At 38.8% G+C, this 14,515-nt stretch overlaps 1 protein-coding gene across 2 annotated transcripts in view; it reads right to left on the bottom strand.

Annotated features, from left to right (window-relative positions):
* ADCY7 (adenylate cyclase 7) overlaps window positions 1-14,515 on the bottom strand; it is a 53,269-nt gene that overhangs the window by 20,400 nt on the left and 18,354 nt on the right. For both annotated transcript variants that reach the window (XM_069868733.1, XM_069868734.1), the window contains 6 exons: window positions 7,682-8,214; window positions 6,191-6,391; window positions 5,016-5,180; window positions 3,855-4,004; window positions 1,502-1,650; window positions 1,072-1,183 (listed from right to left, as the gene is read on the bottom strand). In XM_069868733.1, the coding sequence (XP_069724834.1) occupies window positions 1,072-1,183; window positions 1,502-1,650; window positions 3,855-4,004; window positions 5,016-5,180; window positions 6,191-6,391; window positions 7,682-7,852 (948 nt within the window). In that variant the 5' untranslated portion in view covers window positions 7,853-8,214. The remainder of the gene's footprint in view (window positions 1-1,071; window positions 1,184-1,501; window positions 1,651-3,854; window positions 4,005-5,015; window positions 5,181-6,190; window positions 6,392-7,681; window positions 8,215-14,515) is intronic.

The raw sequence follows: 14,515 nt of genomic DNA, 5'->3' as shown, positions 1-14,515 counted from the left end.
GTGATATATGTAAGAATTTATTCAATGACATCCACAAAGGCTTGATTAAAGCAATTTCACTTCTATGCTATATTAATTTTTTACTTTTCTTGATGATTTTTCAGAACGTCATAAAATCAATATTTTCTAAGTCCATTCATTCTCTAATTTGCATCCAGTATATCCAAATATAGTCAATTATAACAAACCAACAACTTTAAACCACGGGAAGTTTTGGTAGGTCATCACTGGTCCTGACTTTGCCAACACTAAACTTCTAGAACTAGAATTTGGGTTGATATTTGGTTTTTTGTTGTCACATAGGATGCAACAAAATGGAGCATTTCTTTTCCTAAGGCTGTATTTGCCTTACAAAATTACCACAAATAACAATGAATAAAACAGAACATATATCCCAGATTAGAGTCAGTTTTAGAGAATGACCAAAATCATTACATAGTCAATCACGCAAATTTATATATGATGCAGCCTCTGTAAACTGAAAACTCTAACACTGAATTTGTGATCACAGTTGCAAAGAAATTAACCTTACCACTTCCAGGTGCTGCTTGAGAACTACTGCCAGCCTGAGGGGCCAGTAGTGAGGCTATGTCTTAATAGAAACCATTTTAATCTACTTCCCATTCTTATATTCTCTGTAGGTATTCTTTATTAAACATTATTTCTAAGCTAAAGAACTCCTTGGTCTGATGCAATGTGACTGAATTTACAAATTTAAATGTGTGCTGAGAGTTCTCCATTTGTAGAACCAACAAACAATCCTTCAAACTGAACACAGCAGAACTGAGCATAAAGCTTGCACTCAGTAGCTCTTACAGCCCTATTACAATCATTCATTGCCATTAGACAATTCCCTGAACAATAAACATCCAGATGCGAGAACTGGCATTACAGTTACAGCTTGTTAAGTTTCCCATTTTTTGTTTTAAATTCTGTTTTTAAAGCCAAAGTAGTATTCCCTTCCTGACTTCAGAAGCACTAACACCAACTGCCTTCTGCCTTGTGGAAAGACTTCCCCTCCCAGCAGCGGTGGCCTTTATCCCCTACTGCACAATGAACTGCAGCACCTACCTTTGCAATCTGATCAAACTTTCCGAAAAGTTCATTCAGCATCACTACCAGCTCCTTAGGAGAGCAGTCACTGGCAAGGCGAGTAAATCCTACGATGTCTGCATAAAGAATGCTTGACAAGAACAAAAGGAAAAAATAACGTAACTGAAATACGAAGATACGGCTGTTACACAGTCAGGTTAAATATTAAAATACATTTAATAGAAAATATGTCTCTTTCTGAAAAAGAACTCCAGAAAAAAAGACTCAAGTATCTGAACCAGTTTAGAAGACAGCACATCTGTTTGAGACATGTTCTACTCTTGCAACAGGAAAGAAACTCAGTTCAGCCTGAAAATCTGTCTCCAGATCTTAATTTCTCTAGAACATATACACCATCACAAATCATTACCTCATATTAATACAATTGCTTCCAGAGTTCCCTACTTACCTAACATTTTGGTGCCTTTTTACATATAGACTGTGGAAGTTGTTGTCATGCATTTGCCTATTATCATTAGTTTCCTTTAGCCGCTCTATGATCGCTAGCTTCATTTCCATTGAGATATGAGCCGGTAGTATGGATAAAAGCAAGTTTTCCTACGGAGAAAGGGGAAAAAATTTAGTGATGCAAAATTCTTAAGTCAGTAAATTTGAAACTGCAGGACTTGAGTAATTGCAAGAAAGAATTAAAAAAAAAATCTTTAATCACATAGCTTTTGAGTATCATGTTGGATTTCTACACTTAAGTATAGGTGTTGCATATTTTATACTTTTGTTCCTTGAGACGTAGATGTGACATCTCTCTGTAACCATGAAACCCAAAAAAAATCAGTATTCAGTACTGCAGTTTCTGGAAAAATGAAAACTTATTTTGTCCACCAGTCTCAGTGTTATGTTAGCTTTACATGATAAACCTTCTGGTAAAAATTTATATTCTTAATAAAAAAATCTACACAGTATTAAAATCCTTTGTGAATTCTCAAATGCTGGGAAAGCAGCAGCAGTTCCCAAAGCGTCAATAACATGCTGCTGTAGCTTAAATGAACCTGGAACTGGTGCCACTGAAAAAGTCTTTTGAACTGAGTGAGAATACAGTCTCTTCAAAAACCACTTACATTGTTTGACTATTCAGTGAACTGTTTTACACTGGCTTTGACTTAAAAGCTTGTTATTCAAAGAAGACTCTGCTAAGTTGCTTGGCAGCAGAGGAGGACAAGAAGAGAATACTTTTAACCCAGGAAGGGCTCTATCAGCCCAGAGACAGGTTCACCACAGAAGAGAAAATATCTCATGGAGCAACTACAAGCAGATGATATTGCCAGCAAAGTCAATGCATTGTGTAATTGAGTAAAACACTGTCCCTTTTGATCAAATCTTTGTCCCCTTTTACTGAATACTGGTGCAGCAGCATAGAGATGGCAGTAAACTGCCAGGGTTACTTAAACAGTGTCTGTCACCAAAAAGAAATTACTTGGTACCACAGTAGGGAGGAGGGAATCCTTGAGCATCGAAGTACTGAACTACGCTAGGTATAGGCAGCAGTTTAGTTTGAGACTACCCCCAGAAGCAACTCCTTCCCCTCCTCTAGCATTTTAATACTAAGATAGTCAACTTTGGGGAACAATTTAAACTGATAGCAGGGCCCCAACAAATGTAACGGGACCATTTGAGGCTCACACATTAAACAGTTTTCAAGGAAGTGATGATGAACACTGAACTGCATTTCTCTCATCATTTTCACAGAGAAAAACTGGGTGGCAAAAAAAAAAAAACAAAAGGAGACTCAAGATTGTGTGACAAATTACAACACAGATGAAAAGAAAGCTGTCCATAGACTTAAGTACATCTACACTTCAAACAAGCAACCATAAAAAAAAAACAAAAAACCAACCAATGCCACCATGAAAGTTACCACATCAGCCAAAGAATGCAAGCACGCTGCCTGTGTAAGCTGATTAGATACTACCCTTGCTGCTACATGGGGAATTTCTGCCAGGACTTTCATGCAGATTCATCATCTCATCTCACAAGATTAGCATCAGAGGACAGATCACACTAGCAGTGTTCTTTGCAATTCGATCAAGTCAGTCACTTCTCAGCCTCTTTCTTTTATCTTATAACTGGTAGCCAGAGAAGTCTGTACATACCAGCCTTCCAGAGCTGTTGTTCTTTACCCTGCTTACAGCAGGATAGAAGAGGAAAGACACTAGTTTCAGCTCTGATACTTCTTTAGAATCTTTCCTCCATAAGAAATTCATGCTTCTTGCTTACTCTTTAAATATCACTGAAGTTAATGGAAATAAACTGTGACATATTCAAAAACTGTAACCTATGATTTTTTTTCTTAGGCTCCAATTTTCCCCTTGTAACAAAAGAAAAATAGCTTGTGAGACAAGAAAATACAGGAACAAATACTACTTTGGAATTCAAAACAGAAGAATGTGACCAAGGAATTTCTTGGAATTACCTTACAAATATTTTTTCAGGGCATTAAGGGCACGCTCTTAAGTTACCTTGGGCCAGTCCCAGTGACATTTTACACTAGGAAAAAAGTAACTAAAATAACTGACAATTACATTCTTATTAAAAATACTGTGATTCTCATATAGACAAGCCACAGAGAACAGCTTCCTCCCTTTAACTTCCTTCTTTTGTTACAAATGGCACAGCTTTTACTTTTGGCACTAGGTGGGTATCACAAAGACTGGACTAAGCCTCTCACACATTAGCCACCAACCTTATAAAATCATAAGCTTTACACATGAAAACAAGCAATTCGTAACAGGAACTAGTTCACTTACTTGTTGCCTCTTTTCAATCTTCAGTTTCATTCGGACCTGAATGCACTTCAATGTGTACCTATACAAATCCCACGAAGCAACCTGCATTTGGCGTTTGTGAAATGCGCCCATCAAGTTACCACAAAGAAAAATGACAGCATTGGCAAGCAGCTGCACAAGAAGAAAGAATATTAACTATTGCAGAACAGTCATTGATACTTCACCAATACACACACAAAAAAAAAACCACCCTTAAAAACAATCCCAGATCACATGAACTTTTTCCCTCTTAACACACCAAATCATAGCATTGAAATTAGTCAGGACATACCTGGGAAATGCAAGTTAACTTTCAGTCGTGGGCATTTCTAAACAAACATACAGTAGGACAATGGAACAGAAAATGCTGCTATATCATTTAACATCTCTTTGCAGGCGCCAGTGTTTGATTAAGGGAGAAATCTGTCCACAAACTCACATCAGCGTGCTGTGTGAAGTCTGACACACACCTGCATCAAAAGACCTGGGGTGCTCCTTTGAACACACCTTAATAATAAGCATGGGGAGCCCTGAAGAACACAAGCCCTGCTGACTCCCCGGGGCAGCAATAGCCCTTTTGATCCACCCTGCAGCCAGTGCCAGATGAAGTTAGATAAATCCATCTGAAACTGCACAGATCGGAAAGAATGATCGTGACAAATTTTGTCATTTTTTTCGTAGCTTAGTTAAAAAAAGAAAATAATAATTCTGCTTCTCCCACTTAGGTCAGGAAACCAAAATGCATCATAGATTAAAATAACTGCAATTTTATGAAAAACATGCAAAACAGACTAGACATAAGGAAGAATTTCGTCGCTATGAGTGTAGTGAGGCCCTGGCACAGTTTCCCAGGGAAGCTGTGGCTGCCCCATCCCTGGAGGTGTTCAAGGCCAGGTTGGATGGGGCCTTGGGCAGCCTGGTCCGGTGGGAGGTGTCCCTGCGCATGGCAAGGGGGGCTGGAACTGGATGATCTTTAAGGTCTATTTTATGATTCTATGAAACATATGCGGCCCAAGCTTCAAATCCATGAAATGAAACATCCGTGTGGAAGGTTGGAACTTGCCTAGACAGAATAATTATGCCAATATCAAATGGCAATACGACTAAGGTACTTAGTTACTTAGCCAAGTAGGATTTCCTTACCTGAAATAAAACGGATTCTTTATTTTCCTGAGAAGTCATGCTTACCACGACGCTTAGAACAATAATATGGGAAAGAGCAGAAAGAACACTAATTATGACAGCATCTCTCATCCCAAAGGGCAGCATGGTATAAACTGTGAAGATTATGAAGAGAAAGAATGGCACCTTTGGAAAGAGAGAAAGAAGAAAAGAATCACACATACACGTTATTAGGTGCCTGCCAAAAGTCAGCATTAACGAATTAATTACCATATGACCAAAACACAAGACATTTGCTTGCAGCACTGAAAGCAGCAAAATCAAATCTTGCTTTGTTACATGTTTGCACTTATATAGTTAAGAACAGTAAATACTGTTTGGGTTTTGGGTTTTTTTCCTGAGGCAACAGCTTCTTCCTTACGTTAAAAAATACTGAACAGCAACTGTAAATCCATGGTGCTGGATCCAGGCCATGATACAAATCAGATTTTTGTTGTTTAACTGATAATTTTTATCTTCATTTGAAATAAAGAGGGGAAAGGGAAGAGTCAGTAAAACAAGATAAAAAGTCATTTTGATTTCATTAAAATCTCTTCTATTTACATTAGGAGAGTTTAGGAGGAGTTTCCTACACATTATAACATTTTTGGCATCATGAAATCACCAGTCTTCTGATCAGAGATACCAAGCAATGAACTTTAGACACACCCAGCTCTGCCAGGATGTGTCATTAATTCTTATTGTTCACTTCACCTCCTCTACTGATTTGAAAACACGCTCCCTAGGGCACACCCAGCAGTGGAGCCCTTTATACATTTCTTGAACACCACTTTGACCCACATAAATCGACAAAGTAAGTATTATTAATGAAAAATTCTCTCAAAAATGAATTCATTTAGTAAAAATCTTAAATAAAAATACACTTCAATTACAACTCCAGGATTAAATTCCCACATAGATTCAGGCAGTTGTCCAATTTTCTCAGCTGAACTGCATTTTCACTTTAATAAAGAATACAAACTAAAATTCACTATAATAAACCAATAAAACCAATTCAGGAAAGTGAATCTAAATCTCAAGGAAAAAAATTATTATGCAGTTCTACCATTCAGAAAAAAAAATAAAGCCCACAAACACATTCATACACACTGACTACCAGTTCTATGTAAGTACCTGAATGAACAAGATAGACATACCTGCTCCCACAGTTGATAATCATTTTCCTTTTCGAAAAGAGATACATATCCCACAATTAAGAAGCAAATCCAAATCATAACTCCAAATAACGTTAGCCATCTCCGAAAGAGGGAGTCAATACATAAAAGTAAGTACATGACTGCAAATATGACAAGAGTAGCAGATACTGCAATGATGAAGGCAAGATGATAATGTGGTTCCTGCAAAGGCAAAAGAAAAGTGTTATAGTTAGTCTAAATGTGCCCCTTATAAAAAGGACCTTTTCTGTCCTGGAAACAGCTTAGATAGGTTGGCATATTTCAAAGCTGAGTTCCTAAGTAGTCTAGCTGTGGCAGTATTAACACTTCCTGATATCCATATATACAGAGATAATATAATAAATACTATAATAGATACCCAGTCTACTCCGGCTCCACCATTATAATTTTCCAAACTAGTGGTTTGGGGTTTGTCTTTTAAGTTAAGTTCTAGCTATACTACCTCGTATAATGCAGATGTACGCAAAGAACTGCATTTAAGGAGTTCAAGATTTGCTAAAAAGAAGTGTAACAGGTCCTTTCCCAAGTTTTACAGAAGACAACTTGTGCAGTACAAATAACATTGCTACTTTTGTTTGTACTTTTCAAGACACAAAAGCTAAAAGGAATGCAAGTGCAATTGATAAGATTACATTTGTTGCTAAAGAGAGACTCAAAGACAATTTATCATGAAGAACAGTATTTGGAAAGCAGCATTAGAAGGCAATGAAGAATTATAGAACTTCCTTATTACCTTTTCACAACATCTTTAAATCAACTCCCCTTTTTGCCAGCTGTCAACTGGGCTGGCTTGAAGAATACCTAATTCCTTTACAGAAAACCATCTCGTGCTACACAACAAAAAATTCTTTAAGCTGCATCTTTCCTATGCCTATAGGATTCCATCTCTTTGCTAACTATTGATTCAGCAGATCACCTGTTGTACTGGGATATTTCTGTTCTCCTATTACTCCCCCCAAAAAAGGAAAAATAATAGGAATTAGTATCTACAAAATCTTAAAAAAAACACCCAAACAAAAAAAACCCCTCAGGAATTAACAACCAGTGAATCACTTTTATTATTTACTTTAATGACTCTGAAGAGAACACATTAAAAATGCAGGACATTTCAACCTACGTTCTTGTTTATTCCTTGTACCTTGTTTATTCCTTATACCTTTCATTACTTATTTACTATCATACCTACCATTTAGTACAGACTGATTTGTTCAGGAAGGAGACAACAATCTTTATAGTAAATGTGCATGTACCTGACAGCACTGTCTTTTCCCCTGTCCCATCAAAACCATACACAACATTATGTGCACAATTACTTGATTTGTTTCAACATTGCAACTTCAATACCATGTGGCTCAAAAGATTATTTAGCTAGAAAAGCTTTGTGTGCTCTTAGAGTGATTCCTCGTCATTTATGAAAAAAACACTGAACACACAAAAATAAAGTATACTCACATTAGTGACAAAAAAGATGATAATTAGAGTAGTCCAGAAGATGATTGAAATAAAGAGCAGCAATAGCAGGAGTGGATGTTGCTGGCTTGTGTAGTGGTACTTCTCATAGAGTGGGTCCGATATCCTGCAGTCGTCATTTTCGTTGAAGAAGTATTTACCTTTGGCTGGCATTTTCTCCAAGGCTGGTTGCTATTTCTCTCAGTTCCCAATGCACACAAGAAAACACAGCTGAAGCTACTACTTCAAAGAGAAGTTTTGCCTTTTTGCTGCTGCCTCTGAGAGCTTTAGGTGCACCACGTAACCCACGTTCTCTGGTTTGACTTCTCATGAGCATTAACTTCCAATCTCCAGTGCGGCCAAAAGCAAGAGTTAACCTCCCCAAAACCACAGGCCATCATCAGCTCTATACATTAATCTTTAGATCAACTTGTGCTTGTGCAGGTAGAAGATTTTGGCATGAGGTTTTCTTAATTATTATTTTCAAGTCTCTAACTCCTTTCCATAAGCTTGAATCTCAGTTCCTGGGATGAACTCTGCAGAGAGACAGTATTATTCAATTAATGTGTTCAGGTAAGCATACACAGTGTTCCCCAAGGATAAAAAAAATCCACACTACATTCTCCTATCCGCATGCTCTAACCAGCAAGCAAAAGCTGTTTCTCATTGGCAGGGTAGAAACCAAACAGCCTTGTGTGTGGGCAACGCTGCCCAGCAGCCGTAGAGGCAGTGCCCACCAATAGCTGCTCTGTGCACACCACTGCTCCTTTCTCTAGCAACTGAAACATTTTCATATGAAAAATGTACTAAAATTGTTTTATTTCCTTTTGAGCAAACGACAGTTTCCACAAGCAGGTCGTGTAACTGAGTATCAACAGCTCTTTTGAAGCAATGTGCGCACATGTCTGTATCTATATAAAATCTTTAATCACAATACATGGTGTCTGTACTCTTTTTCAAAACATGCATCTTAAAATTTAAGAAATCCTTCTTTTGTTCCTTTCATTCTTTTAGTTAAAAAGCATAGAAAATGAGAAAAGAATACTGCTGCATGAGCCAAAATTCATTAAAATTAATTTTTTTTAAAAGAGATACTTAACATCTAGTTCTATATATTTCATTCAATAGTGTTTCCAAGGCAATAGATGTGTTCTGCTAACAATGAACTTGAAGTAATGAATTGTACTGTTAATTACTAATGACCAATGTTTTTCAAACAGATCCATCAATCTAGTTCACTCGATGCCAAGAGATATAAAAAGCCATTGGGCATAGGATGGAGGGAAGCATGGAAAACAGGATTTCAGAAGAAGTCTTATTAAAACTTGATAACAGGACAACAACTTCTTTGCTACTTGACTGCCATCACCATGGTACCCAAGGCCATTGCTTAGGAGAGAAAGAACCCACTAAAACAAATGCAGAAAAGCCAAATCCTAGTCAGCTTTTCTTGGGCTACTTAATATCCACATAACAAAGTTAATGAGCTGTCAATCATCATCTTACAGTCAAAACCAGAAATCCAAACACACATATTAGTATAGAAATTGTAATTCAGCTCCCAAACCACTACAAATCTTTAAATAGCTATTTGTTGCTTTGCCTTTTTTTTCCCTTTAACATTATTAGCATTACCTCTTTCAATTAACATACAAGATAGTCCCGCATTTAAGAAACTTTAATAGACCTAGCTGAAAGTCACCGCTTTTTGTGCCTTTACCCCCTTCTCTGATTTTTTTCCAGCAACTTTTCAGAAAATTTAGAAGACAGACCAGAGAGAGGAAGAAAAAGATTCTGTCTCTCAGATGACATCACATGCTAGTAAAATCATCAATGCAACACACCCCTGTTTATATGTTTAAGGATTGTGTGAGCACTGTGCACCGCAGCATCACTTTTGCTTTTTTTTGATCATTGTTTCTTGGAGACTTGCTGTTTTGAAACCACAAGAGAGGTGTAACCCTGAAACAGCAACAGGCCACAAAAACCAAAAGCACCAGTGGCAAACACACCAAGCCAAACAGGGACTGGATATAGGCTGCTACCGCTAAGCCTTGGAGCTGTCATTATCTGTTTACGGAAAGAAAGCCCCATTTCTTCAGAAGCCTCCATTGCATTCTGAAGAATTAGAAAGGAGAATGAACAATTTACAACTACATTAGTACATAGAAGAAATAACCCCACCAGCGTGAGTTGGAAATGGCACTGAGAACCAACAGGAATATCTACCAAACGAATAAATATGATTTAGTCAGATCTGGGTGAGCTCCACAGCCATCTGCATGCCAATTCAAATGAAAAACATTTGGTCAGATAAAGAAATTTGCCCAATGAATATGTAAGAACAAACACTGGACATGTGATAGGCATAAAATGGGACAATATCATTCCTTCCAGACAATGAATCAGAACAGCTACAGCCTTCCAAATCTACACTGCTTCACACCCCTAGGAATAAGGTTGTTTCAGGTCCAGCAACAGAAACTTACCTAGGTAAGTAGTGGGCACACAGACAGGCACCCTTCACCTGCAAGCAAGAATGACAACATTTCTGTCTTCCACAAGTCTGGGTATTTCTGACTGTTTTACGCTTTCCTTCCCATAGGTAAGAATTCTCAAGCATCACTAAACTCTCTGGTCTCACAGAATCACAGAATCACAGAATAACCAGGTTGGAAGAGACCCACCGGATCACCGAGTCCAACCGTTCCTACCAAACACTAAACCATATCCCTCAGCACCTCATCCACCCGTGCCTTAAACACCTCCAGGGAAGGTGACTCAACCACCTCCCTGGGCAGCCTGTTCCAGTGCCCAATGACCCTTTCTGTAAAGAATTTTTTCCTAACGTCTAGCCTAAACCTCCCCTGGCGGAGCTTGAGGCCATTCCCTCTTGTCCTGTCCCCTGTCACTTGGGAGAAGAGGCCAGCACCCTCCTCTCTACAACGTCCTTTCAGGTAGTTGTAGAGAGCAATGAGGTCACCCCTCAGCCTCCTCTTCTCCAGGCTAAACAACCCCAGCTCTCTCAGCCGCTCCGTCTCCTACTGACAAAGCCATAGGATTTTTTTTTGTAACAAAAAATATGAAAGCAAACATTTCATTTGGCTAACAGGCTTGGACTGAAGTTCTTTTGTTCTCCTGGCCTGGCTAAAACTGTCCACAGTGCTTTGTGTCAATACACAACGTTTTCTTAAGACCTGGCCTGGACTCAACAGTTGCAGAATAGACACAACTGTACTACAGAGCTTACAGAGACCAAGTGTTTTGAAGAAAACTAACTGAAATACGATCTCATGGGCTGCACTAACAAGTCCTACTACAAAAGTCAGAGAAGCCTCTTTCTTTTGCAGTTTGCTCAAGATAAGTAGCTACAAAAAAGCAAGTCTCTTCACCAGGAAAACTAATCTGGGATCACGTAGCACACAGACCAGCCCTTTACGGAGGCAAAGCAGAAAGTTCAGGGCAGACAAGGCAAATCAGCCGATGGGGTGAGAATGCAATTCCTTGTACCTCCAAAGCAGCAAGGACTTAGCTCATTTCCTATCTCCAGCCTTGCCACAAACAGTAGGCAATATATCACAAGGTAACAGCCTTCCCCGCAATGTGTTTGCACTGTGGGCATATTGTCATAACATGGGTAGTAACTAAACAAAGCATTCTTCCTCACATCTTATTTTCTAAATAGCCTATTACGACAATCTAAGGTACATCAGCACCGTATTTTCCATTCTAACATCCAACTGTCAGCCAAATAATTTTGTTAGCTCAAATTTCATTCTCTGGTTAGGTGACCACCTGTAGAATAATATGTTTGAGAGATGGAGGTGATCTTTGCCTCCTAGCAATTCATTCGGCCCCACCTGTGCATGCACCAACCAGCATAGATGAAGCAAGCACCAAACAGTCAGGAAAATCAAGGTGATTTTTTCATCAACTTGAAATAGAACCACAAATTCTGTCATTTTATAGACCACTTGAATTTCTGTCTGTAAAGGCTTTATTTATCTGAAACAATACCAAATGGGCAAACGCCATGAAGTTCCAGACTCCTCAAGATGCCTCTCAAAATATATTGAGATTAAAACTTTGGCTTGAATCTTCATCCTGGTAATAACTGAAGGGTCTTGCCCTTGGGCCCCAGCTCTTTCAAGCACCTCTTTTGTTTCTGTTCCAGCAGACTTTCCTGCTCAAAGAACTGCCTCACCTCCAGTCCTCACTGCCTGCTTGGAGAGAAAGGTAGGAGTTGCTTTTCTACACACATGTGTCCCAATTATCTATTGGTCAGCTACTTTCCATGTAGAGCAGGTGTAACTGTTCAAGGCAATGCTTCATTTTTTTGGGTGTTTTTTTTTTTTGAAAGCACTGCAGGTCACACATCAGCCTGAGGGTGTTTATGCAGTGGGTTATTTCAGCACCTTCCTCTTCACCACCTGTCTGCAAGGAGCAATGTGAGGGCAGATGGAGGAGGGAGAAAGAACATTGAAAGCATTGAGAAAGCAGAGCAGAAAGCCAGTCACCACAGTGACCTCTCTCAAACTCTGACACAAAGAGCACTCTCCACCCCTCACCCTGGCAATGCAAGGCAGAGCAATAGAAAGAAAGTATGATGTGCTACCTAATAAGAAAAATCAGACCGATAACAACAAAGCAGTTCTTGGTATGGTCTCCTTTATACTTCTGTATTTGAACAGTTTTCAGGTGGCGGCTCAGTTGCAGGATGGGGAGTGGGTTTAGTAGACTTGCTGCACTCAGTGATCATGCCCTTTCTCCCCTCTCAAAAGAACTACTCACAGCAGCTACTGACCACGTTAATGCCTTTCCAAACAAGAGCTGAGTATGTTGCAGTTTGGTTCTTCGTTTCGTAACCACTGATGGATTCACAAACACATCCACAGTAACCACCTGGACAATTTTCAAGGTCTTTTTTTCACGTAGCTGTTCATTTGCCAACAGCTAAAGTCTTGCTCACCTAAAGCTGTCTGTTTACTAAAAGGCAGCCTCAACCATGAAATACCTCATAGCAAGAACCAAGTGAAGTGATATACATTGTCTTATTTCTCTCAATAACTGCTGCATAAAAGCAAGCAGAACCAGTTTTTCCATCTTTAACCACTAGAGAACCAAAGATAGAGGGTACAGTTTTGATTTCCATTCCATCTTCTGTTTTGCACAAATGACAACAATGATTCTGAAATTACTTTAGCAATTTAGCAATTTCCATGACACAAATGATTGCTGAACACAATTACACCCATTAGCAGATATTAAAAAGGAATCAGGAATCTATAAACATCCAGTAGAATAATTGAAGGAGATTAGTAGATGAATTATGAATCTCGAGAAAGAAAAATCTCCAGTGTAGTGGACTTGACAACTAATTCAGTCTAGGAAATGAACATTAGCAATCCAAATATACACCACAGGAAATACCATTCATGCTAAAGATAACACATCTTCCTTTTAGACTTCATTTTCAAATGCTGCCCTGCAGTCACCTTAGCTTTTCTGCTCCTACAAAAACATTAGATGGAGAACAGATGTGTTCTTAATGATCTGTTAGCAATGGTATATATTACTTGTACATGCATGTTTCTTTACAAAGGTAAACCTTTTTTGTATATGTCGGAGGTTTTTATGTGAAATTTCACCTTTCTTAACTGTGTTTAGTTTCTGAAAAGCTCCTTCTGCAATACAGTCAAAACTTAATCATATTTACTTTCTATTTTCTTACACAAAATAAGCATACCTACTTCAACATATCATTAATCAGAACCACATTTGCACAAAAAGAGCCAAATCAATATAAAGAAGTAGCCTATCATTTGAGGGAGGGGAAAGAAAATTAGGAGGCAGAAGAAATCCCACAACCTATCAGAACGATCAGAGTAAAATACAACACTACACCATCTAGACTGCACCCTTAACGACTGAGAACCACAGCAATGATGTTGCTAATATACTGCAAAGAAAGCACTGAAACTGAACTTGTTGAATTCATGTTCTTATTTCAGTGGATTGCTGCTTCTTGTGACATTTGTTCCACAATAGCTTTTAAAACAGGAATAACAAGTTACATAACTTGAAAACAGTTTTTTTTTGTCACTTGTAGAAATGGAAGATGTGAAATAACAGGCTGTGGTTTTACAGACCTCTGAGCCCAGTAACCAGCTCAGACCACCAAAGGGAGCGGGTCTCGCCCACTTTGACCCCTGATCCTGTGCCAGCTGCATGGTCTGCTGGCCTGGGCACCCAGTTTCTGCACCTACCAGGCTCTCTTTGGATCCTGTTCACCCAATACAACAGAAAGCTATTTTTGGCAGGTCACTTCTTAGCAAGGGTGGTGGAGTGTGACACTACAGGTATAGAGGAGCTCTAAGGCTGGCCCAGCATTTGGAAAGGAAAGGAAAAACAAAAGTAGGAACACAAGGGCAGCAGTGAGTTGTTAAATTGAGTTACCTCTTCTGACAGATCCACAGCCTAAGAAAATTAATATTAAGAAACCACTTGTAAAGCTGGTGGCTTTGCTGCTCATTTTTAAACACCACCATTATTACAGCATGTGCTTTGAGGCAAGAGATGACAATCACACAAAGAAATCTCTACAGTACTGATCTAGGTAGGACAGAGAAACAGTGATAGATGGCTCAGGAAACTGAAGGTTTGTAATTTAAGACTGGCTCACAAACTAAGTGAGCAAAAAAGAAAGAAGAATCCATATAACCAGATGGGTGCAACTGAATTACACAGCAGGGTTTCATACTGTTCTAAAGTAGTTTATCGTGCAAACACATGATGGTTCTACAACAAATCTACTAAGCCTTATAATTAACTGTTGGA

This window comes from Phaenicophaeus curvirostris, chromosome 14 (genome assembly GCF_032191515.1).
Source record: "Phaenicophaeus curvirostris isolate KB17595 chromosome 14, BPBGC_Pcur_1.0, whole genome shotgun sequence".
NCBI classification, from domain to species: Eukaryota; Metazoa; Chordata; class Aves; order Cuculiformes; family Cuculidae; genus Phaenicophaeus; species Phaenicophaeus curvirostris.
This window is presented reverse-complemented; position numbering and strand designations above follow the sequence as displayed.